Genomic DNA, 17,668 nt, shown 5'->3' with positions numbered 1-17,668 from the left:
AATAAATTACAAATGTTGTATTGTTCGATACATATGCGTACCGAACCGAAAGCACTGTATCGAACGGTTCAATATCGATACGAATATCGTTGCACCCCTAATAAAAATATATATATATATATATATATATATATATATATATATATATATAAGCAGCTGGATAGCGTAGTGGTTAGACTACACGCCTTTGGAACAGAGGATCGCAAGTTCGATTCCTGCCTGGGGCGTCTGTATCCAGTAAGGGTCCTAAGGCTAGACCCCCTATGCTAAGCAAGCCTACCGCAGACATGAGCGAGACAAATAAATATGAAGGCATGCCGGCTCGGACGTCGCCCGGATCAACAAGGTCCGCGTCAGGTGTTGAGGAACCAGGGCACCCTGACGAAAAGTGGGCTACTGGAACAAGAAGGCATCGGTGGGCAAGGGACGAAAACAGGGCGTTGTTGGAATGCTACTACGCAAGTAACCCCGGCGGAAGGGGCTACATGAATAGGATGAGGGACCTATGGATTCTTCGATACCCAACATCCACAATGACGGCGAAACAACTAGTAGCTCAGTGTTCCAACATTCGAAAGAAGGGACTGCTCTCACAGCTAGAGATTGACGAGGTACAACACAAATGCTACGGCAAGGAGGAGTCAGGACGCCAGGTCAGGGGGGAGATATCATCACCCCCACCCGAGATTGGGTACATAGCCCCAAGTGCGATAGGAGAAGGATCGTTGAGTGCGAGAGGAACTGACCTGAAAAATAGGATCATGGCCAAGCTTGAAACCTGGATCCCCCGTAGCCGGTTACCAAGATTACGTGAAGTACCCTCAGAAGGTCTGCTAGATGATGTTAATGCAGCACTACGGGCAATACCTACAACCACGATTACCGACACTAACAAGCTGATCTACAATACGGCAGCAGTGATCAGTGAGATGCTTGGCTACAAGTTGAACAGCCACAAGGGGCAGTACCCTCCATGGAGAAGGAGGCTAGAGGGCAAGATCAAAGTAGCACGGAGGGAGGTTAGCCAACTAACAGAGTTGCAGAAAGGTGCGACGAATAAGGTGCCTAAGAAATACAGCAAGCTGTCCATACCTGAGGCCTTGGAAACTGCCAAGCAAAGACTCACAGCCTTGGCCAGCCGCTTGAGGAGGTACACCAGAGAGATAGAAGGCAGGAGAATAAACCAGCTGTTCTCCACAGAACCAGCAAAGGTGTACTCTCAGTGGCAAGGGAACAATAATAAGAGAACAGCACCACCAAGGCTGGAGACGGAGCAATACTGGAAGAGCATATGGGAGAAGGATGCAACCCATAACGGCAATGCTCAGTGGCTAGTGGATCTGAGGGCAGACCACAGCGACCTCCCTGAACAGGGTCCAGTAACCATCACAGTGGCAGATATCCAAGAAAGGGTCTCCAGTATGAAGAGTTGGACAGCACCAGGGCCCGACATGGTTCACGCCTACTGGCTCAAGAAGCTGACTGCACTCCATGAGCGTCTGGCAGCACAAATGAACCAGCTGCTAGTTAACGAGAGACACCCGGAATGGCTAACTGAAGGCCGGACGGTCCTGATCCCCAAGGACCCCAAGAAGGGACCGGTCCCCTCCAACTACCGACCAATAACCTGCCTCAGTACTACATGGAAGCTCCTGTCAGGCATCATATCGGCTAAGATGAACAGGCACATGGGTCAATACATGAGCGGGACACAGAAAGGAATTGGCAAGAATACCAGAGGCGCAAAACACCAGCTACTGGTAGACAGAACAATCAGCCGAGACTGCAAGACCAGACTGACCAACCTGTGCACTGCCTGGATTGATTACAAGAAGGCCTATGACTCAATGCCCCACAGCTGGATACTGGAATGCCTAGAATTGTACAAGATCAATGGGACCCTAAGAGCCTTCATCAGGAACTCAATGGGGATGTGGCGTACAACACTAGAGGCCAACTCCAAGCCCATAGCACAAGTTACCATCAAGTGCGGGATCTACCAAGGAGATGCTCTGTCCCCACTGCTGTTCTGCATAGGCCTGAACCCCCTCAGTGAGATCATTAACAAGACTGGTTACGGATACCGACTACGGAACGGAGCAGTTGTCAGCCACCTCCTGTACATGGATGACATCAAGCTGTATGCCAAGAGTGAACGAGACATCGATTCACTGATCCACACTACCAGGCTATACAGCAATGACATTGGAATGTCGTTCGGACTGGAGAAGTGTAGTCGGATGGTAACAAAGAGAGGGAAGGTAGTCAGAACTGAGGGGATTGAACTACCAGAAGGCAACATTGCAGACATAGAGGACAGTTACAAGTACCTGGGGATCCCGCAGGCAAATGGGAACCATGAAGAGGCTGCTAGAAAGGCTGCAACCACCAAGTACCTGCAGAGGGTCAGGCAAGTCCTGAGGAGTCAGCTGAATGGTAAGAACAAGATCCGGGCCATCAACACATACGCCCTGCCCGTGATCAGGTACCCTGCTGGGGTAATAGGCTGGCCAAAGGAGGAGATAGAAGCCACTGACATAAAGACAAGAAAGCTCCTGACCATGCATGGAGGGTTTCACCCCAAGTCCAGCACCCTGAGGCTGTACGCTAAGCGGAAGGAAGGGGGCCGGGGACTGGTGAGTGTCAGCACCACAGTCCAGGATGAGACAAGGAACATCCAAGAATACATTGGGAAGATGGCCCCAACTGACCGAGTGCTCAGTGAATACCTCAGGCAGCAGAAACCCAAGAAAGAGGAGGGAGACGAGGGACCATCATGGAAGGACAGGCCCCTGCACGGTATGTACCACCGGCAGATAGAGGAGGTGGCTGATATCCAGAAATCCTACCAGTGGCTGGACAAAGCTGGACTGAAAGACAGCACAGAGGCACTAATCATGGCAGCACAAGAACAAGCTCTGAGCACAAGATCCATAGAGGCTGGGGTCTATCACACCAGGCAAGACCCCAGGTGCAGGCTGTGTAAAGATGCCCCAGAGACAATCCAGCACATAACAGCAGGGTGCAAGATGCTAGCAGGCAAGGCATACATGGAACGCCATAACCAAGTGGCCGGCATAGTGTACAGGAACATCTGTGCCGAGTATAACCTGGAAGTCCCGAGGTCAAAATGGGAGATGCCCCCAAGGGTGGTGGAGAATGACCGAGCTAAGATCCTGTGGGACTTCCAGATACAGACGGACAAAATGGTGGTGGCTAACCAACCGGACATAGTGGTGGTAGACAAACAGAAGAAGACGGCCGTAGTGATCGATGTAGCGGTTCCGAATGACAGCAATATCAGGAAGAAGGAACACGAGAAGCTGGAGAAATACCAAGGGCTCAGAGAAGAGCTGGAGAGGATGTGGAGGGTGAAGGTAACGGTGGTCCCCGTGGTAATCGGAGCACTAGGTGCGGTGACTCCCAAGCTAGGCGAGTGGCTCCAGCAGATCCCGGGAATAACATCGGAGATCTCTGTCCAGAAGAGCGCAGTCCTGGGAACAGCTAAGATACTGCGCAGGACCCTCAAGCTCCCAGGCCTCTGGTAGAGGACCCGAGCTTGAAGGATAAACCGCCCGCAGGGGCGTGCTGGGTGTTTATATAAATAAATCCTACCAGTGGCTGGACAAAGCTGGACTGAAAGACAGCACAGAGGCACTAATCATGGCAGCACAAGAACAAGCTCTGAGCACAAGATCAATAGAGGCTGGGGTCTATCACACCAGGCAAGACCCCAGGTGCAGGCTGTGTAAAGATGCCCCAGAGACAATCCAGCACATAACAGCAGGGTGCAAGATGCTAGCAGGCAAGGCATACATGGAACGCCATAACCAAGTGGCCGGCATAGTGTACAGGAACATCTGTGCCGAGTATAACCTGGAAGTCCCGAGGTCAAAATGGGAGATGCCCCCAAGGGTGGTGGAGAATGACCGAGCTAAGATCCTGTGGGACTTCCAGATACAGACGGACAAAATGGTGGTGGCTAACCAACCGGACATAGTGGTGGTAGACAAACAGAAGAAGACGGCCGTAGTGATCGATGTAGCGGTTCCGAATGACAGCAATATCAGGAAGAAGGAACACGAGAAGCTGGAGAAATACCAAGGGCTCAGAGAAGAGCTGGAGAGGATGTGGAGGGTGAAGGTAACGGTGGTCCCCGTGGTAATCGGAGCACTAGGTGCGGTGACTCCCAAGCTAGGCGAGTGGCTCCAGCAGATCCCGGGAATAACATCGGAGATCTCTGTCCAGAAGAGCGCAGTCCTGGGAACAGCTAAGATACTGCGCAGGACCCTCAAGCTCCCAGGCCTCTGGTAGAGGACCCGAGCTTGAAGGATAAACCGCCCGCAGGGGCGTGCTGGGTGTTTATATAAATAAATCCTACCAGTGGCTGGACAAAGCTGGACTGAAAGACAGCACAGAGGCACTAATCATGGCAGCACAAGAACAAGCTCTGAGCACAAGATCAATAGAGGCTGGGGTCTATCACACCAGGCAAGACCCCAGGTGCAGGCTGTGTAAAGATGCCCCAGAGACAATCCAGCACATAACAGCAGGGTGCAAGATGCTAGCAGGCAAGGCATACATGGAACGCCATAACCAAGTGGCCGGCATAGTGTACAGGAACATCTGTGCCGAGTATAACCTGGAAGTCCCGAGGTCAAAATGGGAGATGCCCCCAAGGGTGGTGGAGAATGACCGAGCTAAGATCCTGTGGGACTTCCAGATACAGACGGACAAAATGGTGGTGGCTAACCAACCGGACATAGTGGTGGTAGACAAACAGAAGAAGACGGCCGTAGTGATCGATGTAGCGGTTCCGAATGACAGCAATATCAGGAAGAAGGAACACGAGAAGCTGGAGAAATACCAAGGGCTCAGAGAAGAGCTGGAGAGGATGTGGAGGGTGAAGGTAACGGTGGTCCCCGTGGTAATCGGAGCACTAGGTGCGGTGACTCCCAAGCTAGGCGAGTGGCTCCAGCAGATCCCGGGAATAACATCGGAGATCTCTGTCCAGAAGAGCGCAGTCCTGGGAACAGCTAAGATACTGCGCAGGACCCTCAAGCTCCCAGGCCTCTGGTAGAGGACCCGAGCTTGAAGGATAAACCGCCCGCAGGGGCGTGCTGGGTGTTTATATAAATAAATCCTACCAGTGGCTGGACAAAGCTGGACTGAAAGACAGCACAGAGGCACTAATCATGGCAGCACAAGAACAAGCTCTGAGCACAAGATCAATAGAGGCTGGGGTCTATCACACCAGGCAAGACCCCAGGTGCAGGCTGTGTAAAGATGCCCCAGAGACAATCCAGCACATAACAGCAGGGTGCAAGATGCTAGCAGGCAAGGCATACATGGAACGCCATAACCAAGTGGCCGGCATAGTGTACAGGAACATCTGTGCCGAGTATAACCTGGAAGTCCCGAGGTCAAAATGGGAGATGCCCCCAAGGGTGGTGGAGAATGACCGAGCTAAGATCCTGTGGGACTTCCAGATACAGACGGACAAAATGGTGGTGGCTAACCAAACGGACATAGTGGTGGTAGACAAACAGAAGAAGACGGCCGTAGTGATCGATGTAGCGGTTCCGAATGACAGCAATATCAGGAAGAAGGAACACGAGAAGCTGGAGAAATACCAAGGGCTCAGAGAAGAGCTCGAGAGGATGTGGAGGGTGAAGGTAACGGTGGTCCCCGTGGTAATCGGAGCACTAGGTGCGGTGACTCCCAAGCTAGGCGAGTGGCTCCAGCAGATCCCGGGAACAACATCGGAGATCTCTGTCCAGAAGAGCGCAGTCCTGGGAACAGCTAAGATACTGCGCAGGACCCTCAAGCTCCCAGGCCTCTGGTAGAGGACCCGAGCTTGAAGGATAAACCGCCCGCAGGGGTGTGCTGGGTGTTTGTTTTATATATATATATATATATATATATATATATATATATATATATATATATATATATATTAGGGCTGCAACGATACACAAAATTCACGGTTCGGTTCGGTTCTTCGGTGTCACGGTTCGATATTTTTTCGATACAAAAATAAATGTTCATGCCTTTTTAATTTGTCATTTATCAAAATTATAAATATATATTTTAACTCAAACGTCCAGTTTTTAAATTTAATGTTGCTGAAACAACAAAGTAATAAAATAATAAATCTGATCGAGAAATCACTCATCTTTGGAAAAGAGAGTTTATTACAGAGAAATGTCTCTTTCCAAACTAAAAGCTATACTATCCGCTTCTTCTGGGCTATATTCTCAGCAGCATATTAAACATATCAGGTCCCCATAAGGAGAATCATGTGCTAACGGCTGTCTAAATGACTCGGGTAAAGTTTGTAGCATGCTTGCTTGTTGTTTTTGTCTGCTTCCACTTGTCTTTGCACTAGGATGCTGTCGGAGTAAATGTGCAGTCATATTCGTTGTGTTCCCACTAGTGCTGTCAGCGTTAATCTCGTTGAAATGACGTTAACGCCACAACGCGGCAAATCTCCGTTAACGAGCTACCGCGGATCGCCCCGTGCGTGGGGCTGGACGGCCAACACGTTAACGAACTAACTGCACTAACACACTAGTTCACACCAATGTAATTGAGCATTGCATGGCACATCCAACATACTGTTTTACTTTAGTCCATGACGCGCTTACCTTCAGGGTCATACGTCACATGAAAACCAAAATAATTCCAAACGCCAGATCTGAATGAGGGTGGGGGAGGTTCAATTTGCCATGTTGCAAGGAGAGCTTAACTTCTGTCTCGCTAGCTTGCCCTGCGCTCAGTGAATCTGCGTTCGACTACTCCGCCTAGGCTGCCCTGTCGAGCGCAGATCCACTGAGTGCTCAACACAGACAGCATCATCAGAAGGAAAGTTGATAAAATAAATAAAAAGTTTTGTATTGTTTGATACATATGCGTACCGAACCGAAAGCACTGTATCGAACAGTTCAATATCGATACGAATATCGTTGCACCCCTAATATATATATATATGTTACATTGTAGGATGTTAATATGGGCATGCTGCACAGGCTGTGTCAGAAACTACATGCTAATATACTCCTGACTGCGCTGAGTATATACCCAATAGTATGTGAGGTGCATACTGCTTCCTGGGGAATATTAAAGTACAGCTGGGGAGTTTGAGTGGAGGCCTGAGTGGGTCACTGAGTTTGGAGCTAGCGTGTGAGATATGGAACAGACTGTTCTGTATGGAGATTTCCAGGAGAAGCAGCAGCATACTACAAAATTAATTATACTTGAACCTGAGCTAGCAGCTTTTAGAATTTCAAATAATTCACACACCTCTCGCCAGTGTTGCTACACATCCTACAGGCACCACCACAGCCGTTGCTTACTGCCGCTTTAACACATTTTAGAAGCTCCAGATGCCCGCAGAGTGCCCGAGGTTACCTTGGCCTCGATGACGGCCTCGGTGCAGGCCTGCAGCATGGTGAGGTGGTGGGCGAACACCAGGAACTTCAGCTGCTCTGCCTCCAGCATCATCTTAATGTAGTCCTTCACAGCTCCCGCCTGGCCACACACACACACACACACACACACACACACACACAAAAATAGACACAGATGAAAGAGAGCTACTGAATCCATCACTTCACCAGTCGACCACACACAGAGGAAGCGGCGAGATCAGTGAAGAAGTCAATTAATCACCGCGGCATCCTTTCCGTGTGATCGATTCTCTATTGAATGCCAGGGATCCAGACTTTAAAAGGAAAGTGCACACAGAGCGACTGGGGCGCATTTGTCAGCTCGGAGATACCAAGAGTCAAATCAATAACTCACAACTTGGCTTATGCTTGGTGTGTTTTTGGAATTTCTGTTTTTTAATTTCGGTGACAATAACAAACAAGCAAAACTCACCTTTTCATACATGAACAGGATTTACAAAAAAATAATAAAATAAAGACCTTTTATGTCACATATTGCCAAAACTGATCTCACCAGCTGATATTGGCCTATCACTGGTATATATATCATACACTATGTGCAGATATTAATGGTGTCATTTACACAAAGTCAGATGAAGAAGCAGCAATATTAACAGTTAGGGCTGCCATGATTAGTCGACTAGTCGCGATTACGTCGACTATCAAAATTGTCGACGACTGATTTAATAGTCGATGCGTCGTTTGAAGCTTTGCAAGATCCCAAAAGACGCAGGAATAAGTAGTAGGATTTAAGAGTGTAATAATGGACTGAAACAGAAGATGGCAGCACTGCATGTACAAGGATGCCAGCTGCCGTTAAACCCCGAAGAAGAAGAAGCAGTGTCCGGTATTGTACCTGTGTCCAAATTCAGGAACCGCATCCTCCTGTGCCCACATTTGTAGGCCAATTACGTTACAGCGACACGACGAAGCCTGTCCAAATTAGAAGACTCCGACAAATGCGGCCGACAAAAGCGCCCTTCATTTCCCGAGATTTGAAGGATGGGTCGGGTGTATCCTTCGTGGCCCAACCTATCCCAGAATTCATAGCGTGGCCCAGCCAATTCCAGTTTCCAACAATGGCGGCAGCTAGTTAGTTTTAATATTACTCTTATTATTCTTTCTGGGTCACAAAATAAACTTTTAACATATTTTCAGACAAGAATGTAGCTGTGTAAACCTCAAATATCTGCTCAGTTTATCAAGACATCACATATTTTCAAAAGCGCTCTGACGTTTTCGGAGACGTCTGTTACCCACTAGCTCGATAGCTAGCCGGGGTTCAATGGTCACTAGAGCCGATGAGAACACTGAACTCCCAGCAAATCAGTTTCAAACCCCCCACGGTCTTTCGTTACTCAGGTTAAACATGTAATATAAGTCACTTAGATAACTAAAAAATGTTATTGTTTGGCTTTTTTCAGTGTTTTATTTGTTCCTTAGTAAATGAGTTTGGCTGAGATTAAAGTTATACTTTTTACACAGCTAATAAACGTCAAGCAGACAACTGATTATCAGAAGTGTGAGATGCTCGAGAATATACTCTGGTGTCCCGTTATATTTTAGATAGCAAGGAGTTTATTAAACTTCACCGAAACAATCTTCAAATGTCATTAAAATTTAACAAACTATCATCTTGTCTTTATTTTTAGTTAGCACCTTAAACACTTAAAGCTGTAAGCTAATGATAGTTATATAAGAGCAGACGCATGCTGGTGCAATACGTTTTATGTCCAATGGGTGCATCATCTGATTAGTCGACTAATCGCAAAAATAATCGGTGACTAGTCGACTATCAAAATAATCGTTTGTGGCAGCCCTACTAACGGGTTTACAAACTGACAGTTTGAACTTTTATCGCCAGCTTTATTGAGGCCATAGCACTTTATTATTATTATTGCATTATTATTTCCTAATAATGTAACTATCATCAGGTATTTGACTGGGCTGATATTTTAGGAGATTTTATATGTGAACACATTCAGGACTTGCAAACACTCCTAAGAATTATTACCTGTCAAAAGTGACAGCTGAAGCCTGGAATTAATGCAGGATATAAAAGTTTTTGCTCATTTTACTTTTTGCATAACCACATTTTTTTTCCCTCCTTCATGTCGGGCTTCTGATTTATGAAGTCAAATGGTAACAATGCTTAACCCCCCCTAAAAACATCACAGTCCAAGTTTAATGCACTTTTGTTTGTTTTCTGCTAAAGCCTCTGACCTTGATTGACGGTGTGAGTCTAACAACCTAAAAAGGAAGCGGCACAGTGAGGTAACTGTAGCCTGCAGGTATCTGTATCTATCAGCCCACCGTGCGCTGGTGCCCAGCGATCACACTGTGATGGCTGTGGCCTGCTCCCCGCTACCTTCTGCAAGAGCTGTACGAGCGTGTCATTGAGCATCCGCACTCGGCTCATTTCAGAGCCCCGGGCCATAAAGCAGCCAAGAATAGCACCAACTAGTGAGAAATTCTGAGGTTTGAGTTGAGTCAAACAGAGCCCTTACTAGACAGTTTTTGGAGACAGGCCCTTTCTCTGTGGTGTGAAGTCCACCCTATAATCTCCGCACCTCCTGCAAGCTGACAACCTCTGCAGCCATCACACACCTGATGCTCTGGTGGGAGAACCTCTGCTTCGCCTTGCTGATAATTAGCCGATGCGCCTGATAATGAATCTCTCCACCAGGCCTGCCCGACCCTGTTCTGATCTGGGGGGGTCCTCATTACTGACGGCTCGGCTTCGCCGTCTTCCTTCCGCTGAGTTTAATTAGTGCACAAACTTCTCGGCTGTCTGAAGCGGCCCGTTAGCTTGCTTTAAAGTCCAGCATCAGAGCTGTCCTCTCTGGGTAATTGGGAGCAGATGCTTGGCGGGTAAAGCAACAAAAATACCCCAAAGGCGTTTGGCAGCTTCGTCGCCAGGCGGACTTGCAGGCAGGGGCCGTGATGCTTGTCAGAGTGACATAGATGTGTGAATCTATCATACCGTTCCACCCCTCTCGATGATCCAAAAAAAGAATAAAGCAAGCTTTCTCTTTTTTTTCCCTCTCTTTCTCGGAAGTAGAGAAAGTGTGAACCAGTAGCAGAGGAAATGAGACTCGGCCGGCAGTATCGGCTTTGAGGTGGGAGAGCAGGTCGGTGTGGGTGGGGGCTTTGTAATGAAAGGAGGTCCAGTGTTAGGCTAAACTGAGCAGAAATCCAATCAGCAAACAACACCAAGCGCAAAAGAGATCTAAGCTTGGAGGCAGGCTGAGCGGGTAGCGTGTCGATGATTGCGTTCAGTGGTTATCTCCGCTCTTCGTTAACCTCGGGGCCACACTCCTCATGGCTGAGGGCGCTGGGCTAATTGAGAGGAATGCCAGCCCTCGAACATGGCAGATGATTGGAGAGGGATACTATATCTGGTGGAACTGTTTGCTCAGCTACAAATATAAGAGACTAGGGAACTGCCTGTTCTCTTGGTAAGAGGCTAGAAGCAGAACAGAGGTTGAAAGCTATATTAGTGTAAAAATGCTTCCACTGACGAACAGGAAATGTTAGATTCTCAACACTAGTTGCTCTGACCCCCCTCCCCCGCCGGCCTTCCTTAGACTAAATGCCACCTTCCCATATTGCTCTCATTAAAAAGAAAAAAAGAAGTCACTTCAGAGAGCCGACCGAGTTTCCATAGCAACAACATCACAGAGATGCTATTTTAGTGCGGTGTGTAACTTTGATATAAGGTGTAATCATGCCAGGCTGGACGCAACAAAATAATACCTCAGTTATAACTCCCTACTTTGTCTAAGTGCTTTCACTGGCAACCATTAGGTTCTGTTACCATGGCAATGATTTTCCCATGAGATCTCACTGAGTGGTTGGCCAAGCGCTCTGAGAATGATGCTGTGCCATCAATTCACCATTTCCTGAAATAGGAAAATTAATAAAAAAACAACATCATCGAGCTAATTTTTAAGCTATTTGGGTGATATAATGTATGGCTCTGGGTTTGTTGCTTGTGAGATATTTGAAGGTTAATGTGAACAACAATGTATTTTCCTATTTTCAGTTATAGCCACATATTGTTACAATGGTAAATACTAAGTATCAAATTATGAAGCAAGCTTGTGTTCAAGAAATACCGTTTTGCAGTTTTTTCCTACTCTTACATCTATCTGTATGATGTCAATGAGAACAGATACACCACCATGGCCATTGTCAGGACAGAAGCCCCACCCACCAGCTGCACATACAGTAACTTATTTTTATGAGGTGTGGCAGAGGAAAGTCACCTTAAAGATAAGGGGAAGGTAGACAACTCTACACTAGGGAAAACAATCGAAACAGTTATTGATTTCAATTCAATCTCATTCAGTTTAATTTAATTAAATGAATCATTTATATAGCATCAAGTCACCTCAAGGCGCTTTATATTATAAGATAAAGACCCAGCAATAATACAGAGAAAACCCCAACAATCAGATGAGCAAGTAGTTGGCAAAAGTGGAAGGAAAAACTCCCTTCTAAACAGGAAGTATCTCTGGTAGAACCAGGCTCAGGGAGGGCCAGCCACCTGCCACAACCTGTTGGGGGTGAGAGGAGGGAGGCAGGACAAGAAACAGCGACTGTCACCCTGTCCACCACCACTGCAAACAAGAAGGGGCTCAGAGCCAAATCACAGATGAAATCCCACCTGGTTATGAAGTAGAGTATAGATAGATATAAATAGGGATTTGCGGTTATGAATACTTTCTTACAGACTATTATCTAATGATGCCCATCTATATTCCCACCTGCCACAACCTTGCAGTCTCCTATCTCTTTAAATCCGCACCTTCTGCATAAGATGTAGTCCACCTGTGTGCACCTTCCTCCACTCTTATACATTACCTTCGACCCTCTCACAAAATCCACGACATCTGGCTTTCTGCATTTCTCTCCTTAACACCAAATCTACCAAACATCTCAACTCTGTTCCCTTCACCTCCATGTCCACTGAAGCCCACTACGATCACCACTCTCTCCACCTGCGACCACTCTCTACCACTTCATCCGACCTACTCCACAATTCCAATTTCTCTTCTGACATCCAACCTGTGGGGCACGTGTAATGTAACAACTTCAAACTCATAATCCTGTTCTTCACATACTCTTCCTTCAAGATTATTTCTGACACAAACCTTCCCATGTACCTGGGCTTGGGACAGCCAATAGGAATAAAGTGTCTTGTTCTACTTCCTATAAACTGGTATCGTGATTATTCAAAGAATTCAGCATCAGCTGAGGCTAGTTTTTCTAGCAGTAGAAATCAGTAACAATGTAAAATATTTAAAATGATAGTAATTTCAAATACTTTAAATTATTTTAGTGTTTTCTGTTAATCTCTGTTCATTACTGTTCAAATGAAAAATGAAACCTCAGTGATGAACTCCCAATAGATGCTATTTCCAGGTCTAGCATCATACAGAATAGACAGACATGTTAGTAGTATTAATGTTCTCTTTCCTAAATGTCAAAGCGGTCTTTACCTAAACTGTCAGCTCTTTCAGCTCTTTCAGACAAGAACAAGAATGATCGATTTAACCACATTTTCTTGATACTGATTAAAACAGATTTTCCTGTTTTTCTCAAATCACATTCAGTGTGCTTCCCTTCTATGTTCTGAAACTCGAACCACAGTGTTAAATAAATGTATGAATGCTTAGTGGTCATATTGAAACCAAGGTTGTGTTTTCAGGGGTGCTGAAAAGTTTACATTTGTACAGCCTGTAGCCACTACAGCAGGGCTAGTGGTCACAACAGTAAACGCTGGAAGTAGACTTGCACCAACAGAAGACTGAGTGCATTAAGTATTTCCCCCCTTCCTGCTTTCTTAGGTTTTTCCACATTTTTCATACGTGAATGTTTTAGATTATGAAACAAATTGTAATATTAGACAAAGATGGCCAGAATAAATGCATTTATTAGGTGGAAAAAAAGCAATCCTCCCTTTGTTAAATCATGAATTAACTACAGACTTTGATTTCACAAGCTACACTCAGGCCTGAGTGTAGCAGATCTGTTGTATCAACAATTTCAATTCATCCTGCACCAAACAACAGTCAGTAAAAACCCTACAATAATACAGAAGAAGCAATAACATGAACCCCTATCACAGGGGTGTCCAAACCCAGGCCCCAAGAGCCGGTGTCCTGCAGGTTTTAGATGTGTCCTTGATCCAACATAGCTTATTTAAATGGCTAAATGACCTCCTCAACATGCCTTGGGCTACGTTCACACTGCAGGTCTTAATGCTCAATTCCGATTTTTTGATCAAATCCGATTTTTTTGTCTGCTCGTTCACACTACAAATAAAATGCGACGGCAAACGCGCTCTAGTGTGAACGCTCAAAGCTTCACACTAGAGCGCGTGTAGACTTGCGCAAAAGAAGACGTCATACACAACGCGCTCTGTTTAGACCCAGAACAAACTATATTGTTTGACTGATGGCCCTTAATATAAAGACTTCGGACTTCACGTTTCCCAATTTTTGCTTTAAGTTATTTTGTTATTTACATAATAATGTAGATAACCTAATAATGATCCTTATTGCTGTTTTAGAGGAGCGGTGCTTCAAAGGATAGTTGCAGATTTCTGTCAGAACCTGCAGGTTATGCAGTACAAATAAAATGTTCACGTTTCTCCAACGTTGTCTTCCCAGCAGTTTCACCTTTGACCTTAGAACTGAAGAAGCTTCTCGGAAGAAAGGCGAAACGTCTTCAAGCAACTTAAAGAAGTCCAGACACTTTTCTTTGCAATCTCCTTTGACTACGATGACCTGGATGACTGAGAACCTTCACAGACTTTTAACAGGAAGAAACCTCCAGGAGAACCAGGCTCAGGGTGGGGCAGGCATGTGCTGTGATGGTTTAATGGATAAGGTGAGGACAAAAAACTTAAATAGAAGCAAAGTAAGCTAACACATCATGCCAGATAAGAAACAGATTAGAGACAAAGTTATTGACATCTGCTAGCCTGAAAAGTCGGCACATAGCAGTGCAATAATCATTACAATATCGTATTTGATGCTCTTCTTTTAATTATTGACTTTTGGTTCAACAAAAAATATAGACTCTAAAACTGTTGGATTGGCTTATGGTGTAGGCTCAGTCATAAATCGTAAACAAGCTGATATAATATCTGACATTCACTGTTTTCTTGGTACAGCCTGCATTACTCTTCTTACTGGTAGTGACGACAAACCAATGTCCTAGATCAGGGGTGGGGAACTCCAGGCCTTAAGGTCCTGCAGCCTTTAGATGTGTCCTTGATCCAACACAGCTGATTTCAGTGGCTAAATGACCTCCTCAACGTGTCTTGAAGTTCTCCAGAGGCCTGGTAATGAACTAATCATCTGATTCAGGTGTGTTGTCCCAGGGTGACATCTAAAACCTGCAGGACACTGCCACTCGAGGCCTGCGGTTGTCTACCCCTGCTCTGTTAGGCTTGTGATCCCTAGTCTGTAAATAAATGTGTAGAAGGACTTCAAACAAATAACATTAAAAACAGCAAAAGTTTTAAAAAATGATTTGCATAATGAAATCTCATTGGCTTTGATTTTAACTACTAGTCTTAAAACACCTAAAAAAATGAAATACTTTTCAAAAACTTTATTTTTTAATTAAAATTTAACTTTTTAGGACTTTTGAAAAAAGCTTGAATAATATTACACTGCGGGAAAATTAGTTTTCGGCCTGCTCTGAGCCAATACCTATAATGCTAATATTCAGAAAGCTCTTTTCTTCATAGTAACACCACAGAACAACACATATGCAGAAGAACTGCTGGATATCCGTCATCCAGTTGGATGATCTCACTCATAACTTATTCTGTGTGTATGCAAGGCCACGATTGGTGCAACAGTTTTATGGATAAAAAATGCTAACTAATTAAAAAAAACAGCTGGAGAGGTAATATTTAAAATCCATTAGTCAAACAACAGGTTATAGCGTCTCTGATGGGGACTATTTTCGGACTGTGGTGCATTTGTGAGAATGGATGGTGTGTGTGGGATTGATAAACTACAGTATGTGTGTTCATGGTAATGAAGTAACATGCCACCAGAGCAACAGTGTTGCTCATTGATCATTTGGACAACAATGCGGCCCTATGGGGCTTTGAATACCCCACACAATAGAAAAATCCCCTGCTTCATCTTTCAAAGGTATTCCTGTATGTAATATATAACAGCAGCTGGTCTTCCTTTACCTTGGCGATGGCTGTTTGCTTGTACATCTGCGTGACCAGGCCCATGACTTCAGTGAAGGGGGTGTCCGTCGTAGCAGCCCCCGACCCCAGGCTCTTCATCAGCCTCTCCCACTCGGCGAAGCTAGCCGAGGCCTCCTGCAAAGCAAGAAGAGGGCAAAGACATTGAGGCTGCGTCCTTTACTTCTTCACCCACCCTTTTCTCGCTCTTGTTCTCTCTACTGTTTTTGAGATATAAAGGGCAAAACAATTAATAGTGCTGCTGGGTGTCCTACTTTTCCTGGAAGAAAAAGAAAGAAAGAGGGAGAAAAGAAAAAAATGCCAGCGATAGAGAGCGAGAGAGATGGAGAATTCCCAAGGATGCCACCCCCTCCGACTGGGCTGCTGTGTTAGGTGGGTCACGAGCATCTCCCAATTATAGCTGCCTTGTGACAAGTCGGGGTCGAAGATGGAGAAGCAGCCCGGCCGGTACAATAAATCAAAGACGCCTCGCGTACTCTCAAGGTGATTGGCGAGAAGTATTTAAGGCGAGAGAGGAGAGTGGGAGAGGATCGCAGTGGGAAAGGCTGCCAGCGAAGAGCAGCATATGCTGCCTCCCCACTCATAAACAAGACACACAGAGAAGCTCTGCATTTGTTGCCGACATGTAGGTTAGCCTTGTTTATCATAAAAACACCACTCAGGAACAGCATGTTTTTCTTTTTTAAGACTTTCTAGTACAAGACAAGATAATTATATAGAAATCGGGCATGAAAAGTAGCACGGGGAAAGTTTGAGTCAATCCTTCTGCAATAAATTCGGCTTGGAAATAGTTGTCAAGTTCCTTGGCTTTTTCAACCTCCAAACTGCTAACTTTGAATTGCTTTGTGATTGGAGCTTATTTTGGGCCTCTTGTTCATCACCTCGCTGTCTTAATTCAAGCTGCAATGTCTGACAGCAGTGAATGTGTAAAAAAATTCAGCAGCAACAAACACTTTCTTAAAGCGCTGCATATCAAATGATGCAAAACTGTGAACCATATGGCAGAGCGATGGAAGGTGGAGGTGGGCTGCGCCTGATTAAGCACATACATACACATAATGGTGAGGTGGGTCAAAGAGGGGAAGGGGGGGGAGGAAGAGGTGTGAGAACTGGAGAGAAACCCTATTAATGCACGCACAGGCTTCGTCGGGAAGCAAGTTTCACGACTGCATTTCCCGCACTGTGTTTTCTGGACTCCTTACATGAAAGCTTTGCACCATTTAGTGAAAAAATTTGCATTTCAGTGGCTTCGAAACCTCGTCAAAGTCAAGGACGGCTGAATGAATAAATAGTATCGTATTGCTGGAGCACAAAGCTGCGCTTCCTTCATGTTTTTCGCCCTCAGATGTTTCACTCAGAAGCACCTGCATAAACACAGTTGGAGCCGTGCTTTTTTCCTAATTAAAACTGTACATTCAGGCATTTCTTTATAATGTGCTAGAGGAAAAAAAAAAACCCTGAGTGGCTAAGCACTCCACCCTCGATGATATTCACCAGACTAACACTGACTAAAGGCCAAGGCTGAAAATGTAAAGGGCAGGTGGGGCATAAAAAGTGTCTGGCTGTGGAAGATAAAAGCCATCATTAGGGAGTAAAATGAGATAGGAGGAATGAACTGGTGAGTGCTCCTGGTATACAGATACAGTACAGTATATATTGTCAGTTAGCAAAATGAGGCTTCAAAAAGACAGTTTGTTTAGAGGGAAAATAACGTCCACTCGGTCTTTTATGTTTTATATTGTTCACATTTTCCTGCCTGTGGGAGGCAAAATGGATGTGGATTCGGGTGACTGGCCGTTTCACACTTCCTTTTCTCATCTCTGAAACCAGTCCATTTAGCTGTGAGGATGAAACGCCTGTCTATTCTTCTTAGCAGAAATGTGTTAAAAAAAAAACCAAAAAAAACTTGCAGATTTGTCTCACGAACAAAAATAAAGGCAAAAACTGCAAAGCAGAACAACCCGTGCTCTTTTGTTTT

At 45.5% G+C, this 17,668-nt stretch overlaps 1 protein-coding gene across 1 annotated transcript in view; it reads right to left on the bottom strand.

Annotated features, from left to right (window-relative positions):
• Positions 1-17,668, bottom strand: part of zranb3 (zinc finger, RAN-binding domain containing 3) — a 142,367-nt gene that overhangs the window by 81,020 nt on the left and 43,679 nt on the right. The window contains exons 8-9 of the mRNA XM_085347655.1: positions 15,673-15,807; positions 7,411-7,530 (exon numbers count right to left, since the gene is read on the bottom strand). Of these exons, the coding sequence (XP_085203781.1) occupies positions 7,411-7,530; positions 15,673-15,807 (255 nt within the window). The remainder of the gene's footprint in view (positions 1-7,410; positions 7,531-15,672; positions 15,808-17,668) is intronic.

This window comes from Diplotaxodon limnothrissa, linkage group LG23 (genome assembly GCF_057381915.1).
Source record: "Diplotaxodon limnothrissa isolate DT_005_m linkage group LG23, D_limnothrissa_male_GT1.1, whole genome shotgun sequence".
Classification (NCBI taxonomy): domain Eukaryota; kingdom Metazoa; phylum Chordata; class Actinopteri; order Cichliformes; family Cichlidae; genus Diplotaxodon; species Diplotaxodon limnothrissa.
This window is presented reverse-complemented; position numbering and strand designations above follow the sequence as displayed.